Consider the following 18,995-nt stretch of genomic DNA (forward strand, 5'->3'; position numbering starts at 1 on the left):
ACAAATAGCGCCACGGGGAAATATCAGCCGGTTAACTGATTTGTAACACTTTGAAGTCGTTCTCTCCTTTCTCCTAAACTCCCCTGATGGGTTGACTTCAGTACTCGAAACACAAAATAAAAGCAAAGACCTTGAGGCGCGAGGCCATCTGGTCTAGCGGGTCTGTCTTATGCCTCCACTGTAAACATTTCATTAGCGAGCTGATGATTTGAACCCCACAGGCCTCAAACTGCACGAGGAGTAAATGACCATAAGGCAGCAATCCTGTACACAGAGAGGCCCAGCAATGAGAGGCTGTCTAAAACACATCAACACGAGCATGATGCTTGTTTGTGGATTGTCGGCTGAACAGAGAACAGAAAATAACTGTCACATGGGGAAAATATGCAATACCACAATATGGAATAAATAAGTCCTTTTTTTGTTTACGTTACAGAAAGAAGCAGTTTCCACATGCTTGTGTGATTCTGTGTGCAGTCAGTGTGTGGCTCAGAAGTACAAGAGACCCTAAAGGAACGGCCTGGCTGCAGTTTGTGTGGGTAGATGTGCTGTTTCTTAACAAGAGGAAATCCAGCTGGAAATGTCAATAAGTTGCTTTAATATTGTACAGCTAAATTCCACTGAATCATTCCATTCAGTCAAACTTGGAATCTTTTCTTTCAGCTCGGAAAAACTCTGCAGTCATGATTAAATCAAAAGAGAACTGCAGCTGCTCCACAGACCGTGAATAATTAAACAACACCTGATATTAACTGAAAGTGCCTCCAGGATTTTGTGATTCACAGATTAAACATTCAAATGAAACTCATTTGGATGCAATTGTCATTTGATGCCGGTCAGCTATATTAAAAGTTTTAAAGCTGCACTTATGAATTCTTTAAATTAACAATAGATCCATGACTATGTGTAAAGTGAAAGTGGTGTCATAGTGACACAGAAATGTATCACCAACTCAGCCCCTCTGGGGGAGACGGTAGATCAGTCTGTAGGGACTTGGCTTGGGGAATGGTTCAAGTCCTGGTACAGAGCAAAAACAGGGAATTGGGACTGGCAGCTGGAGAGGTGGCATGTCCTGGCTACTGCCCTTCAGCAAGGCACCAAATCCCACACTGCTCGAGACGCATGTCCACGTGCAGCCCCCTCACTCTGACATCTCTCTCCATTAATGCATGTCCATAGAGTCCTGTTTGTGCATGTGTGTGTTTTGGGCCTCTGTGTGTGTAGCATGTTTGTAATGACAGAGTGAAAACATTGAACTTCCCTTCTCAGCTCTACGCAGCGTTTTAGTGTCTTTCAGCTCAAATTTGTGTTTTTTTCTTCTTAGTTTTCATCAACACATGTTTTAAACAAAGAAGCTCTGATGAACTGTGTGTATGATACATTAAATGGACGACAGACAAAGTAAGGGACTAACTGGTAAATACCGGGGAGCATTTAGGAGCTTACAAGACAAACATTTCCCTGTGATTGAAACACTTTGATGGAGGATGAATCTGTAAATTAATGCTAATGATGGTTTGAATCGGCTTGATGTGTAATAAAGCAACAGCTTGCTAATGCTTGCCATGATAACCCTTTAAGGCATTACACCAGACAACAGTGGTGTTTGGCTTTGTTTTTTTTGTAACATTTTAACATAAAATGATCTAATATAAAATACAAAAGCCTCTTTAAGGTACTTGCTTTTGCTTTTCCCCAGCCCTACATTCCAGCAAATATCAATCTTTTACAAAAAATATAAATTGGATAAACCAACAGGCCACTCTTGATTTTCTGAACATATTTGTCTTTTTATTTCACACACCAGCTGTCAGGATGTCAGGGCAGTTGAAGACGCCTTCGTTTCTCACCAGCGTCTCCTAATGGACGCCCGGCCAGAACTTCCACTTCTGCAGTTTTCATTCCTGTAACGGTAATAATTTACCTATGATTCATGATTCCTCAGACACGCTCGGCAGAAGGACACAGAGTTCTAACAATGGCCCTGATTGATCCCATGACTCTCGCAGAGAAGTTTTAGACGGTTGGAGACGGATAAAAGTTTTACAAGGAGAGACAATTTTCCCCTGAAACACAGTATGTGGAAAGTTCTTAAAACTATGTGAGCACAAATGTTTCACATTGACCATAAAGAAAAATTAAATGAATATTTTTCGTAATTAGCATTTGTAGATGAAAATAAAAAGAATGTTTGCATTAAGGGTTAACAGAGTGAGCAACTGTCTAAAACTGGTGTGTTTCTCTTCATCCCATGACTTCCCATCGAGGTAACCATGTGAGACAACTTGTTTGCTTTTTGCTGCCAAAAAGGCACAGTCAAGTTCCAACAGGTTCAAAGCAAAACAAATCACCAAATCATTTGTTTTCACCAATTCTGATTAGTTTATTTTCCATAAAAACCACAGATCCATTATATTAGTACAACAAGGGTCAGTTCATGTCAAACTAAATAAAGATTAGAGCAGAGCTGAACACAGTCAAAAATAATAGCACAAAGAACCATACAGTCACAGATGCAACCTTATAATCCCTACAGTAACTCTCACCAAAGAGGAAATTAAGTGGTATGAAATATGTTGATGCAAAATTAGAGTTTTAGCAAACAGAGTGGATCAAGTTGTTTTGTAGAAGAATGAGGCTTCTGATCCAGAGGTATTGTAACAGTCATTTAGCAGAGGACACAGAGGGACATGGAGCCCATCTGGGTGCTGCTTCCCGATTGGATGGTCAACAAAGTGTCTTTTCCTGGCTGCCCTCCACGGATTGGATGAATTACGAGGAAAAGAGAAGTGAAGAGTGTTTGGGGCTCGTGGTGACCAGAAGATAGCACTGGAAGAGGAGAGAGGTTCAGTGAGTTAAAGGGGATAACTTGGCGACCCAGGACGGATGACTGATGAGGAGAAAAAGCAGAGCTGCATGGAGAAGGCGAGCAGTGAGCGTAAGAGGTGATGCGTTCAGATTCAATTAAATATTTCATTAATGGCCTCCTCCAGTTTATTAATCAAGGCCAACGTTCTCATGGCTGTAACTCAAGATGACACCGACAATTAAAAAGGGATTACGACAGAGTCTGGCAGACTGACGGTCCAATATCAGAGGATTATTCAAAACTTCTGCAACCAATGAAAGACAATAACATACCTACAGGGTGAGGTAGCAGTATGAGGTTGCACAACTTAATGGGGCATATCAGTGACATTTAGGCCCTGTTAACACTTGGCACTAAAATCTGGATTGGGTGGTCTGATTACAAGTTGGATCTAAATACAGGTGTGAATACACCCAAAACAGATGCTTTAGAATCATCAGTCAAGCTTCACATTGGAAGCATGTCCACACATAGGTGGAGTAAACACAAACACATCTTTGTACTGATTAGTGCCGTGTCAAAATGTTACAGAAGCTGCTATGAAGCTATTTGTTCATGAGGCCTCTTCAAAACAAAAGGAAAAAGTGGTAGAGAGTATTTGAGGACCAGTGCGCTTTCTCTGACCCCTCGATCCCACAGAATCGGTCTCTGGCGCGTTACGTCTGCATTCGCGAGATCACAAGACCGCGCGAGAACTACGTTTCGCGCGAGAATTGAGAAATTACGCAATAACATCAATGTTAGCAGAGCAACACACAAACTACAGTTCAGTTTGCACATCCGAGGTTGATTATCTGCTCATTTGGAAATCATTCTGTGATTTTTGTTCTTCTACCATCGAGGACTACAGTACTAAATTAAAAGTGTTCTTTTTTCGAGATTTCAGTGTGTTGATCTTAAAATAAACGGAAAAAAACGGGAGTCTGTACCAGTTTGAACATGGTGTTTTATTTTGAAATGAACGGATGCAGTATGCTGCTTTCGTGTGTTACTTCCTGTTTGGAACGATCTGTTCTGTTCAGCTTGACGCGTGTGTGAAGCGGCCTCCGTCAAAAATAGATAGGAGAAGGACAGGGGCGCGTGCTGTGGAATCACTATTATTGACTTGAATGGGCGCGATCGATTCCGGAGGTCGCGGCGCACACGGAACGTGCCGGAGACGGATCCTGTGGAATCGAAGGGTGAGGCACTCTTGACAGCCTTCTCCAACAAAAAGTTAATCAAAAACAATGTTGAAATATGGGAAGTTGGGAACTTTTCACAGAGAGAGTAAAGTTCCAAACAAGGTACTGTTGTTAACTGGTACAAATGTTTTGATAAAGCTTATAGTTGGGGCTAGGTGTGGCTTGGACCACCACATAGTTATGCTGCAATAGGCTTAGACTGCCGGAGGATCTGACACACTGAGCTCCTGTCTCTCCCTCTCTCTCCCCCACTTTCTCTGTATGCATTTATGTTATATTAATTAATGCATCTTATTAACTATGTAGCTTCTTGTCCCATTAGCTTAACTAACCATATATCTTCCTGGGAGTTTTTGAGCTCCCTTGTCTTGTCGGTTCCTGGGGATCGTTGCTGCAGACCACCTGCTGCTGTGGACCTCCTCGACTCCAACTGCTACAACTATTATTATCAGCCTTTCATCATTACAATGCTGTTCTTGCTAATTTTACACACATTTGTACCATAATTATTGGCATTGTAACCATAAGTATGTGTCTGTTGTTGTTCATGTAACAAGAACACATGTTGTTGTTGCTCTCTTTGCCTGTCTCTTTCCTGCATCTGCTTCTATCCCACTTTCGGCCCATCCAGTCGAGGCAGATGGCTGTTCAACATGAGTCTGGTTCTGCTCGAGGTTTCTGCCTGTTAAAAGGAAGTTTTCCTAGCCAATGAATAAAATGTTGCGTGTCATGGTGATTACGTTGGGTCTCTCTCTAAATAATATAACAAAGAGTACGGTCTAGACCTGCTCTGTTTGTAAAGTGTCTTGAGAGAACTTTGGATGTGATTTGCTGGCCGGGAAACAAAATACGGCCCCTCCTGGATACTAGAGCTACATTTCAGATGTATGTCATACAACATCTGAATGGGTCTCTGGAACTTGCCGGAATGTCTGGATAAGAATAAACTATATGTCTAGTGGAGTATAAGCAAGATAAGTAGAAGAGTGTGGAGGAAAATAAAATACACAAAGCAATTACATTTTTCCCCCATGATGGATGGATATTTATTCCTGGTGGCAGGTCGTACTTTTCATGTCTTGATAACAACATTACTGGAATATATATTGCAGATTATAGGGTAATAGTTGGCAGGTTCTAATATGCACTAAGTGTTTAAAACGACATAATGTCTCCTCAGCAATTTAACTCAAAGGAAACTGTCAGATCTTTCTCACCTGACGGGGTTTAGAAGTTGATCATCTTCTTGATCGCTTCAAAGCACTTCCACTTGTCTGGGATGTAGAAAGGCTCAAAGATGTGAGGGAAGGGGGTGTCGTAACCACAGACCCTACTGATGGGAGCCTCCAGGTTAAGGAAGCACTCCTCCTGCAAGAAACAACAACACAGAAGAGGACAAATACTTTCATTATGGGCTGAATGCTGTCAGACATTAAACATCATGCAATCAGGCAGGAGAGCCAATTTAACATGTTCAGACTGCGAAGGCACTTACCCTGAGGTGTTTGATACTTTAGGTTAACACTGACAGAAAGCATGGAACTGTTGCATGGCCTGTCTTGACTGTTCATTTCAGACATAATGGTAGGGCTTGTCCCCAATTTAACCTACGTTTTTGAAGTTTTTGACTGGAAAAACACACATAAAGGGTTTTGTAAGAACTTGGAACAACTTGACATCTTGATTTCATTGTATTGCCCTATTCGATTTATATGCTAAAAGCCAAAATGATTCATTCAGGCTCCTCAGAGAAGGCCAGTGCAGGCAATTTGGCCAGAGTGCAAAACAAGCCATGACTCGTGTCTCTATATTGGCTTTTGACCTCTTCCCATGGAGACAAAACAGAATGAAGTTGGCCAAAACACTCCAAATGGGACAAACCCCCTGATGAGTTAAATGAACACACTGGGACGCGTGCACACACATTTGCAGGAACAGACCTGAAGTACCCTCTTTCAGTTTCAACTGAACTGCAAACAACTCAAGCAACCAAAATAAAAGCATACTAGTCGACTCAGAGGAAGTTGCACAGCACCCTCTTTTTGTGTTGCCTGTTTGTGCGAGCACAGTTTGTCTCTGGCAAAGACACAGAGCAGATTTTCACCTGTTAGTTGTGGCGCTCTTAGCATTTCGACCCATGTTATCCCACGTAACCAACTCACCAATTGGCTGCTTTTTGCCATTTAGCATGGCAGGACTTGTATGTTTCCCACTATGTTTTTCATTTCTTACAAACCATCTGGTTTCAAGACTTGATGAGAAGCCTTTTGTGCTTTGGTACTTTTACAGCCTGTAAAAACACAAACAGAGGGAGAGAGAGACAGAGAGAGAGAGAGAGAGAGAGACAGAGAGAGAGAGAGAGAGAGAAACATGGAGAGAGACAAACAAGTTTGTCTCGCTGTCTGCTTGAAAAGTTGTTACGGGGAAAACCTTTGCAGCCTGGCGACACTTCTTGGGTTGTCAATTCAAATGATTGCCAAGTAGGAAGCCGAGTCTAGAATGATGTAGTTTGGATGCAAGAAGCAATTAATGAGGAGAAGGAATAGAAACAAAAGCCACGCTAGCACCTCTCCAACGCTGTGTTCAGGCACAGTGATGCTCTGAGCTGAATGCTTATGTTCGCATTCGAACATGCTCACAATGACAAACCTAAATTGCTGATGGGTTGTAGGTATAATGTTCACCATGTTCATGGTCATAGTTTGCTTGTTGGCAAGCTAGCATTTGCTAATTGGCAAATTACTCTAAGGACAGCTGAGTCTGATTGATGTATGAGGAAAGCATTCCAAAGTATAGGAGGAATACATATGTTGTCCTGATTATGACAACCCATCAAATGGCTATTGTGATATTTCAGTCTGGACCATGGTGGTGAACTAAATCAGACATCAGACATTGACAGTCCCCAGAGCAACGTTGTAAGCATGAATAAGATACCAGCCTGGGTCTGTCGAAGGTGGCAATGCTGTTTGGGTTGTGGTGGTCATTAATGGCCATGTGGTATAATAGGCAGTTGGCAATGAGGGCACAATTATCTTGTGTTTAATTCAAATCCAGGCACATGTATGTATGATGGAGGTTTTAGATGAACATGGAAATCTGGGATGTGTAAGTGTTGAGTCACGCTTCCACTCAAAGTTCTCAGAGCTTTTGCTCTCAGGAAGTACTTTACTAAGAACTTTAAAACTCATCAGCCCACTGTTGTCTTAATTTCCACGGCAGTCTGAAGATGCACTTTCTTCTGTGGCTCCAGTGATGGGTTGAAACATGATGAACAAAAAACAAACATACTAGTTTGTGGCTGCAGATTGTGCGAGTATTTTACCACTCAAAAACCTTCAGCGCAAAATGTCCCAGTCCCAAAGTTACTGTACTTTTGGAGAGATTTATGCCTCAAGCAGGGACTTTAGACCTGGTCTCTGCAGTGGAAATGCAGTGAGTTCCTTTAAAGGTTCCTGGTCCTAGTTGAAAATACTTTCAGTGGAGCAGCAGCTTAAGTTGATGGGATGATACAAGCCACAACAATCCTTTTGCACCAATAGTGGACCTTATTAGGCTGATAAAATCAGCCATCGGTGAGATCTTCAAAATTGATTCTTCTGCACAAAAAGCCAGCAAAAAGAAGCAGTTAAAGGATGACTCTAATTTCAGTGCAAGTAAGTAAATGAAACACCAAGAATCAGAGGGGGGTTCCACCTGATGTGCTGTTTTGGGCTCTATTCAGCGTGAAGAGCAATCTGCCTGCACCATTGGACTTGCAGTTTGCTCCACCCAGCTAATGAACCGTGATTAGCTTAACTTAATGTACGCTGAATAGAGACAACTAGTTCTACAAACCCTTCCTTCCTCTTCACTGCTCCCTTCCTGCCTTCCTTGTGGACCTGAGAAACAACCTCAGACTGATTTGTGGAACAGGCTGTGGCAGATCCTGACAACGGCGCAGTACGACTGTTGACGTGAAAGCCTCCAGTATTTTCTCTGTTCATGTGCTGACAAATGTCCATATCCTTAGGCTCTAAAGAGTGCATTTAAAGCCAGTGTTGCATTAAAAAAGTGTATGAGTAGAGAAAACGTGCCAGTGGTTCTGGATTGTGTAAAGCTCATTCTTTGAAAACTCATGGCTTTGAAGATTTGTGCTACAGTAAACTAAGGACATGTTCTGTGTTACTGCTAACATAGCCTCAAGCAGGCTACACTTTTACGACTTTTTCTTAGGTTCTTTTGGGACATGATCTTCAGAAGTGCATTTAAATTAGAGACTGATTCTAAACCCATGAGCTCACCAGAACAGTTCAGTCTTGTTTTAAAGATCATTTAAACATCATTAATGCATGTCATAACTGGAACACAGTTTACAAAGGTTATGTGGTGTTCTCGGTCAAAGTGCAGTCTTATCTACTGAAAACAGAAACTTGGGCATGTTGAAGTTGAACAGGAGCGTACTTGAACAGACTGGGCCTGGAGCAAGGCTCGATGTAGGTGTCATCCACTGTGAATCAACAGGCAGGTGGGAGGCCCACACAACATTACATCCATGAGGTTTGGTCATGTTCCATAAATTTGCTTCTGTGCAGCCTTGACTGAAAAGCTCTTTTTTTACAGTATTGTTTGACAGCCTGATGCTGCTTTTCTTTTTAACCCTAACCCCCATATGGAACAAAGTGACAAGGTGATAATCCATGTCCATCAATATTACAATCTCAAGACCTTTCTCCACCAAACTACAGACAACCAGTCAGACAGTGCAAAGGGAGTTTGCCCTTTTGTCTAGGTCACATCTGTAATCTCCTCTAAATACATTTACTGGAAGTGGGAGCAAAGTACAGTAGTCTGACTGGCTGCCACCACAGCTGGACGAAGAATGGCCACACAACTCAGATTTCATTCAAATCAGTGTTTATCTTTTGGGAAGTGCATCATTATATGTAATAAACTTAAATGTCAGAATAAAAATATGTCAACAGCAGTATGAAAACGCTTGCATCCTGCAGTGGTGTAGGATTTAAAAATACTTCACAGTGGGAGCTTAGAGTTACAGTGATGATATTGTGTCTCCTGTCACAAAAAAATCAGAGTTTGTCAGAAACACCCAAAGATTGGGGGTTAGAGTCAGACTAGGGTTGGAAAGTGCCAATATCAACTGCTATATCAGCCTGGCCTCCAAATAGCTTGATTTCAACTGAGAACAGGCTGAAGCGATTCTAAACTTGTCAAAGGAAGGTCTCCAAATGATGTTAAATTCAAATTACACTTCATCCATCACTTACAGCCTTCATTCTACATCCTAAAGAAATAATCAGCTAATATTATTCTTAATATCTACAAAAAACCTACATAAACATGCAAAATGGCAAAAAATATACCAAGCATGTACACTTTAATCCAGTGAGTGTCAGCTCATAGCACAGCCAAGCTTTACTGCAGCTGAGGTTGACTAAGTGCATCTTTGATGTATTTGAAGTCTGACTATGTAGAGCTCTCCCTGATCAGCTGAGTCTGCACTGTCCAAAAAACTACTGCTTACAGTCAGGTACAGTCAAACCTACAGGGGATACTATGAATATGCAGTGACATTTTTTTTTCTTTCAATTAACAGCTTGTGTTAAATGGCTACATGGGCCAGATGGGTTAAGGCCAGGTGAGGGGTCTCTACAAACAAATAACAGGCATAGAAAGACGACATAAAGAACATGTGTTTTCATATTGTATATTCTAATCTACGTTTCCAAAGAACAAATCCCACGTGTAAAGCAAGATTCAAGTCAGGCTACCATGAATGATATTAAACACATCTACCGGATTTTTCAAATTAAGTCTTGATAAGTTTAAGTGTTCAGTTTTGTTGACCGGACTAAAGAAGGAAAAACACAAACTAATTTAAGTGTATACAAGTCTTTTTTTTTTTTTTTTACCACGAAAGCTGTTTAAAAGAGACTTAATTTTCTACTTAATTAGTTTTACAGAAAATAAGTATCTATATGTATAACCATATAAGAAAATACAAAGAAATGTACATTGATTACATCCATGCTTGGCTTCTTATCCATTTTGTAAGGGAGGGCAATATAAATCCACAATGTGGACTGCACCACTTACTATGAAAAATGTACTGTAAGTATATAGAGGAAATAACTGAATGCAAATACATTGATTAGATTGTTTGAAAAAGCGCTTCTATAAACAGTAAAAGAAATGGGGGTCTGATTTATGACAATCTGTTTGGTGATGAACCCTCACTGAGCTGCTTGTCGTTACACTCTCAGTCTCGTGTCACATTTAGATTTACCTCAAGGCTTTGAAATTCAGACAAAATATTTTCATAGTGTATGTGAGACATTCAGCATATGGAAACACTGACATTGAACTCCACAGATGAACTGTCATCGATCATTGTGATTTTAGTGAAGCACATGACCATGCAGGTACATGAAGGTCAGAAAATGGCTAATGAGTGAATCAGGCGTTAGGGAGCTGTAGACCACCATTATATAACCTCCATAACCCCTTACCCAACATCCAACCTTATAAAGAAGCCCTCTTGTATAAACACTGTCCTTTGAAGGCAGTTTAGTGGACCGCTCGGTGGAGAAAGACATGTGGAGAGACTGCCATGACTTTTACAATAGGGCCTGATGCCCCGGGCCTTGGGCCTCCTCTGCTTCTCATTCAGGCAAGCATGACAGGCAACTAAGTAGTCTGACTCTGATTCAGAAGGCATTTATAGAAGAAGCCTTCATCTTTAGCGAACACCAGCCGGGCCAGAGTGGAGCCGGTAGTCTGTGAACCCTGTCCTAGAACAGCACCCGACTCAGTGGGACGTACTGGGTTGGATGTTGGGACTCTTGGTTTAAATTACACACACAGAATGGAAAGCACTACCAGTGCAACTAGATCCACACAATCCAAGGGCCCCATGGATAACTCTGAGACCCCCTGAGTGATGAAGCTATATGATTCTGTGCTGTGTGATCTTTGGTTGTGTGGAGAATAAACTGTATTTAATACAACTCTAGCTTTAAGACTACCATCGCTAATGGACTTTCCACTGTCTCTGCAGCCAAAAGTTCTTGTAAAACATAGTGGAAACAATTATACAGAATGTCATTATTTCTTTCACAACAAATGGAAAAATGATGACTTCTTTTTATAAAATGAAATGATCAGCCAGAGTGTGTCCTTTTGGAGTCTGACACAACTACAGTAAAGTCTGTTCGGGTTTGGCGACATGAGGGAATTAGTGTGATTCACCATTTCTCTCTGTGCATCCTTGAAGTCCATGAAAGCCTCATTTTAAGCCACATCTTCTTCTGCCACACTCTGTTCTATCCAGTCATCAGCCAAACGCTATAAAAGGGTGGCCAATAAATACTTCTCTCTGTTCGTTACACAAAAGTGAAGATCAAACCCATAAATGGATTTTATTGCAAATGCCTGCGGTTGATAGGTAGTAGTTAAAACAACTCTCTTCAGAAATAATAGGCCGCAGCGCTTCAAGTGCTAAACGGGCAGCCAGTCTAATTTATACTTCCATTGATTTTGAGCACGAGGGGCTAGTTAACAAGGAGGTGTTGTACAAGTTAGGATCGTTAACAATATTGTCAAACCCACTCATCCATGTTTAGAGTCACACATGTGCATTACTGATAACTAGGATGAAAGATGTAACTGTGTAAATATTAAATCTATGGTTCTGAGCATGTAATAGCAGAATGGATACAAGCTACCCCAAAGTGCCGTGGAGTTTAATGGGTTAAAATCCACCGAAAATCCCCCTGAGTATCAACCAATAGTCTCGTGCAGACGTTAAAAATGGTTTTGATTTGACTTGGCCCTCTGCTGACAGTGCGACTGTTAGTCAGCTTGGATTCACAACTGTGTTTTTTTTTGCCAAAATATGCCTCAACTTTAGTTTTCAGCCTGGATTTCCACTCTCGCTTCGCTTGTATTGGAAATTACTTATGAAACTATGAGCACAGAGTATGTTATGGACGAGAAGACAGCATGCACTGTGGAATGTATTGCTTCAATTCACTACATTTGCCATCAGCACTGATGAGTAAACCACATACAACTTGAAACAATGATCCTTTAAGAGGATCTGTAAGATAACGCAGGGTTTAACAGGGTGACGGAGGCATGTTCTTTTTACCAACACAACCAGTCTAAGATGTCTTAGATTTTGTTTCCAGTGATCAAATCAAATCACATGAGGCCATGTGAAAACTGCAGATCAATGCAATCAGTGAACAGACTAACAACTTACATCACCCGTACACAATGTGAAAACAGGGAAACATGGAAATTGGGGGGGATGACTCATCAGCGATTCAGGCTCTCGCTGACAGAGGGAGAGAGCAATAGCTGACTGACATTAAATGAGCAGAGGATCGATTGATTTTACTGCCTCAGCTCAATAGTTCATGCACATTAACAAGGAAAGAGCTCCAGGTAACACATGCAATGTTGTGAATATTATTAGCTGTGAGTATAAAGGGGAGAGTTGTTCCTGTTGAAACACAACAAGAACAACTCTTGTTGTTCAGAGCCTCACAGGAAGAAAACACCCCACATACTTAAAATGATTGTCTCCCAACGCGAATGTAATTTGGATGATGGGAAGGGGATGACTTTTCATTTAGTCATGTCACACTTAGTTAAGAATTTGTCATCAGCTGTCTCTGGTATGTGTTGGTTACAGTGTCCAAGTCTTCTGTATTGTCAGCAACAAGCAATATTTCATGAACCTTACATAGGTAGTTAGAACCACTGTAACAACTATCTCAGATGAGTAGCATAAACTTTCGAAACGCCTTCTGTGCAGCTATGGACACAACTGTTGAGGAGCTGCTCTCCTAAAGAATCTAAGCACTCCTCTCGTATTCATTAATCTTTTGACCCACAGCAAATCTCTGTGTATGCATGGAGAGAGGGGAGTCTTGTTGTTTCAGGGATATAAATAGCACGCTGATGAGAAATTCTGATTCTTACTATTGGCAAAAAAAAGTACTGGTAGTGCAGAGCTAAAATGTTCATTTGGTCAATCTGGTAAAATAACGTTCCAGTTCCAAAGACTTTTGAGGGATATGAGTAGGAAGTGTTCTGTCAAGTAGTCATTAGCCCTTTTTACACAGAGCAACAGCGCTGTAACGAGGCTCCCCCATTACCCCGCCTTTATGTTTTTACACAAAACCACACAACGGTGTAATACTGCCATTTACACAGACGCCTCTGTTGCTGACTCCGCGGCAGAACAACTTGGCCTGACCACCCTGCCTCCGTACCTTTTACACAGACTGCGAGGCGTAAAAGCTTGGTCTTGAACAGGCTGCAATTTGAGCCCTGAGTATTATATATACAGTACTGTGCAAAAGTTTTAGGCAGGTGTGAAAAAATGCTGTAAACTAAGAATGCTTTCAAAAATAGAAACAATAATTGTTTATTTTTATCAATTTAAGAAAATAATAAGTGAGCGAACAAAAGAAAACTCTAAATCAAATCAATATTTGGTGTTAATACCCTTTGCTTTCAAACCAGCATCAATTCTTATAGGTACACTTGCACAAAGTCAGGGACTTATGTCAGGTGTATGATCAACCAATTATACCAAACATGTGGTAATGATCATCAATTTTACATGTAGGTTGAAACCCAGTCATTAAGTGAAACAGAAACAGCTGTGTAGGAGGCTTAACACTGGGTGAGGAACAGCCAAACTCTGCTAACAAGGTGAGGCTGTGGAAGACAGTTTCATGTCACAGGTCATACACAATGGCAAGACTGAGCACAGCAACAAGACACAAGGTAGCTATACTGTATCAGCAAGGTCTCTCCCAGACAAAGATTTCAAAGCAGACTGGGGTTTCAAGATGTGCTGTTCAAGCTCTTTTGAAGAAGCACAAAGAAACGGGCGACGTTGAGGATCGTAGACGCAGTGGTCGGCCAAGGAAACTTGCAGCAGATGGAAAACACATCAAGCTTATTTCCCTTCCAAATTGGAAGATGTCCAGCAGTGCCATCAGCTCAGAACTGGCAGAAACCAGTGGGACCCAGGTACACCCTTCTACTGTTCAGAGAAGTCTGGCCAGAAGTCGTCTTCATGCAAGAGTTGCAGCCAAAAATCTGTACCTCCGACATGGAAAAAAGGCCAAGCCACTCAACTACGCATGAAAACATAGGAACTGGGGTGCAGAAAAATGGCAGCAGGTGCTCAGGACTGATGAGTCGAAGTTTGAAATATTTGGCTGTAGCAGAAGGCAGTCTTGTTCCACAGAAGATCTGTGGTTAGTTCTCCAAGATGTTTGGAACAACCTACCAGCTGAGTTGTAACTGTGTGCAGGTGTACCTAGAAGAATTGATGCTGTTTTGATGGCAAAGGGTGGTCACACCAAATATTGATTTATTATCACTATTAACACTTCCATTTTTTAAAGCATTCTTAGTTTACAGCATTTTTTCACACCTGCCTAAAACTTTTGCACAGTACTGTATATATTATAGTTGTTTTTTTTTGGGCCACCTTTCCTCCATTAGATAGGACAGCTGAAGAGAGACCGGAAACACGGGGAGAAGAGAGTGGGGAATGACGTGCAGCAAAGGGCCGAGGATGGAAGTCAAACCCGTGGCTGCTGCGTCGCTGACTTTAGCCTCTGTATATGGGGCATCCGCTCCACAGACTTATCCAAACCAGCATCCAGACCCCACATTTTTCGCCTAAATGTATTTACATTTCGGCCCATCGCAGCATGAAAAGGAATAAAGCTAAACGTTTGTTACCTGGGCTTCAGACATTTATAGTGAATTAAACCGTTGAATTGTTATTTATTTTTGTAGGGACCACCTTGAACAACCAATATTTGACTCTTCTACATCCCAATTTTCTACATTGCAAAATAAATATTTTTGGAACAGTTGGGAACGTCTGGGAATGTATCATGACAGAAAGTATAGAGTTGCCATGGAGTCAGCTAGAGAGCTGCGGGTTACAACTCGGGTCCCTTTTTGTCAAATTGAGGGGACATTTAATAGAAACATATTTTTGGTTGGCATTAGACTCTCCCTTTCATCTCAAGCTTTACCTTTGCCTCACATCTCTTCATCTGGGCCTCCCTTCAACTCTTCTGCAACCTCGCGGGGAGGTGCAGCCCATGGTTTTAAAACCACTGCTCTGGGGCAGTCAGTGAAAGGCAATTTTAACTTTATTACAAAGTTTGGCTGTTATTGACAAAACCATTGCAACCCATTAAGTCCATTAGCTTTGAAGAGTTCCCCCTCCCCCTGGGAGCAACAGATCCCAATAAAGACCATAATATTCAGTATGTTCCCGCACATAGACTCACCTGTACTGTAGAGCTGATTTCAGCAGCAAAGCCTCCGGTCAAAGGTGCCTCATGACTGATGAGCAGACGTCCGGTTTTCACCACCGACTGTAAAGCAAACACATATAGAGATGTTTTAAAAGGGTTCAGATTTAACCTCCTTAATGGTTGCAGCATTAACAGCAATAAAAATATCAGAGTTCATGGTGATGGGGAAATAATGGGTAAAGCATGAACAATTCTATCAAGAAGCAAAAAGCTTCTCTGCATGCTCAAAGAAAGTAATCAAGCAGTGTGTACTCAGACACAAAGATCTGCAGAGGAGAAACCGTAACCACTGGAGGTGCCATGTTTAGGCTGTACATGTGCCAGGAGACGGGTGTTACCAAGTAAGATTGGTTGCATGCTGCCTGCTGTGGTATGCTATATCTGATTACTATTCTCTGGCTGTGTGTGTGTGTGTGGCTGTGCCCATGTGTGTGTGTGCGGCTGTGTCCATGTGTGTGTGTGCATGTATAAAATGGATATGACACAACTGTATAAGCTGCAAAGGGCTGATTTAGGCTGGTACACGGGGCCAACGGGACAATCATGGACATTAGAGGTCTCGGACTCCCAGGCATTTGCATTTGGGTTTTCTGTAACCTGACATTACTGCAGAAGGATGCCTCTGCTCCACCCGTTATCTACCACAGCATAAAACCAATACTATACTATAATCTCATCCGCTGGCCACTGGTCCAGACCAAAGCTATGTCTGTTCTCTGCAACTTCAGCAAAGGTCTCTTCACTTCCACACAGATTTTTTTTGTGTTTCTGTTCGGGCAAACACCTCTGAGACTCAACTCAGAACCTTTACCAAAAGTGATGTGCATGTTGCTGGCTTATTATTTTGGGAATTTAAAGTTATACAGGCTTTAAAGAGACTAAATGTGTGAGTGGAATCCTTATGCGTTGCTCTGAAATATCAGCACTGCACTATAAACTCTTCATTTAAACACAGGGGGGTAAATATGAGATACCTCTCCCTTATAGCCACAAACCAAGGCAAACAGCCGCCATAAGTAAACCGTAAACCACCTTAAATTAAGCATCATATGTCCCCATTGCACTGTAAATTAGGCCTGACGTTTTTTCCCCTCCAAAGGACCACATACTATTAAACACAGGGACATTCTCGGGCTTCACGCTGATGCTAAACAGGCAAATGTTTACATTGCTGAGGTCCTGGGTTTGGCTGTGAAAGACTAAATAACTGTGGGGAACTGCACCACTATCTCAAACTAGTATTGGGGACTAACTGAATCAGCACTGTCTCTCTCGGGCGCTAATGCTATACCGACATGCCTCTTCCTGGTGGGGCACGCTGGTGGAGCTTGAGCCATTTATAAGCTGGAATACAAAATGTTTTTCTCAAACATTAATGTAGAAGAAGCTAAATTCAAGATCATTTTAGCTCACAGAGGGTACAGAGCTTTTTTTAGTAGAGGTGAAGGAGTTCAGTGTGCAAAAATCACTGATTATATGACACTTTGTTCAGGAATGTGGAAGTTAATAGCAACATTGGAAGACAATAACAACAGTTGGCAATCTGCATAGAGAGGAGGAATCAAGCGAGGGGTTGAGAGGAGGGCGATGTCTTGATATGACATGTTGCTGTGAGGTTCGCCTCTGCGTGATGACTCATACAGGTGCGGTGCTGTCCAATCTTCTGCCCCGCCCTGATGCTGAACCCATTCCTCATCTTACACACGAGCGCTACACATTTGGCAAACAGAGACCGCATTAACATAATTTCCAATTTAAACCACGACACCAGCATCGCCCTGATATCCCTGTTGGTCATCACCCCGAGGGGACACCCATCGTAGCACTCGCTGCATCAGGAGTGCATTCCTCAGATGCTTTTGACACAAAAGAAGCCTGCCACTGTTTTTACAATATCGTGGGATAGAATGTCAGACTTGGGGCCAGGGGAAAACTCCTGACCCAGTTAATAGTCTTGTCCCCAAACCCTGTAGCGTAAATACAAGGGACAGTCACTGGCAAAGTGTTCCGTGGCTGCTTTTAAATTGGTTTAGTTGGCTTTTCTCGAAGTAGGGCTGCGTGCCAGTGCATAATATGACAATGTGCTTAATGATGGCAAAATGCTGTAATGTCTGGGACAGTAAAGTGGCAACGCGTGCACTAGTACAGTCGGTAATGGAGTCCATGTGAAGTTCCTACTGTTAGGAAAATATTGCAATACGATTTCAGAAGGGTATTTAACCAGAGATGTTATTAAATATAACATCTGCTGGATCTTTGCGGAACTTGCTAGACATGCATTGCATTTCTTTAATAGACTTTAATACTGTAGAATCTAACACATCTAGGGAAGTCTCATCTAAAAAGTTAATGTCTAAGGAGAGGGTAATGAGTCTTTTTCTACTACTTTCATGTAGTTTTGAAGTTCAACAATCCCTATAGACATTGCACACTTGTAAAAAAACAACCTTGTCCTTGCACAGTTCTTGCCAATCCAATGGACAACTGACACGGTACTTTCATAGCATGACATTTTTAAGGAGGCCCAGATCAATTGCAGCTTGTCCTACAGAACCTCTGTACACATGTTACCCCCCTTAATGCAGGGCCATAAATTAAGCTACAGCCATCGGCCATGATCTGTGAGGCTTTACTTAAACCCAGCATCTCCTTGATCAAGCTAACGGGGGAGAATGCATAGGCTAAAATGCTAATGTCAGCATGCTACGTGCATTAACTTGGCAGGTATTTAGTAATAAACAGAAGTATTATTCTGCAAAAAAAAAGTTAACCTGGAAAAGTTGATTAGGGTTCACCGTGTGGGCACCATGGATGGCCCAAACGAGAGTCACTTTGCTATCCCTAGTCGGGTAGCTAAAAATACATTTATATGAAGAAAAAAAAAAACACATGGAGTTAGATTTTTTGCATACACATTTCATTTCTACAAAAGGACAAATGTATTACCGTACAATTTGGTGTATAAGACGCACTTTTAATACAGTTTTTTCATCTAAAAAGTGGGCTGCGTCCTATATACCAGCTTGACCAATATACCAGTATAAAATGCAGAGAGGTATGTTATTGTGTTACGGTATTTTACCCAGACAATGGCACTATAATCTAGCTAAAGTTGTTGGTTGTTAAGTGGTGACATCACATCTCACATTTAACTGGGTCAAAGCCGCTATTTACAATATACGCCCTATTTACAATATACCGCAGTGTTGTTTTGTGTGTTCCTCACTGTTTTAAGCGAGGAAAACTAACTTGATTGCTGCTAATCATTATCGCTATTGCAGCCGCCACCCTCACAACAATCAATGTTACCGCAGGCTGCCAGCTACTGCTAGCTACAGCACCGGTAAGTAGCAGGATTGCAAACTCGACATGGCGAAAACAGATGTAATTTGTGTGTGTTTTGAATGTGTTTTAAATGAAAATAAATTGAAATAGGGTTGAAATAACTTACTCGCTTTTCCTCTGGGATAGCCCCAAAAACAGACTGCGTCTTATATTCCAGATTATATTGAAGCTTCTGTTGTCAGATTGCAACCAACTCATGAGCAGCCTTGGACCTCAGCTGTCCAAGTCATTCAA

The 18,995-nt window shown here is 41.7% G+C and overlaps 1 protein-coding gene across 1 annotated transcript in view; it reads right to left on the reverse strand.

Annotated features, from left to right (window-relative positions):
* Positions 1–2,358: 2,358 nt before the first annotated feature.
* Positions 2,359–18,995, reverse strand: part of bckdhb (branched chain keto acid dehydrogenase E1 subunit beta) — a 58,279-nt gene continuing 41,642 nt past the window's right edge. Inside the window, exons 9-11 of the mRNA XM_069656196.1 lie at positions 15,390–15,476; positions 5,271–5,421; positions 2,359–2,829 (exon numbers count right to left, since the gene is read on the reverse strand). Of these exons, the coding sequence (XP_069512297.1) occupies positions 5,281–5,421; positions 15,390–15,476 (228 nt within the window). The 3' untranslated portion in view covers positions 2,359–2,829; positions 5,271–5,280. The remainder of the gene's footprint in view (positions 2,830–5,270; positions 5,422–15,389; positions 15,477–18,995) is intronic.

Source organism: Semicossyphus pulcher, unplaced genomic scaffold (genome assembly GCF_022749685.1).
Source record: "Semicossyphus pulcher isolate SPU_LCO1_2020_fin unplaced genomic scaffold, fSemPul1.0.p SCAF_9, whole genome shotgun sequence".
Classification (NCBI taxonomy): domain Eukaryota; kingdom Metazoa; phylum Chordata; class Actinopteri; order Labriformes; family Labridae; genus Semicossyphus; species Semicossyphus pulcher.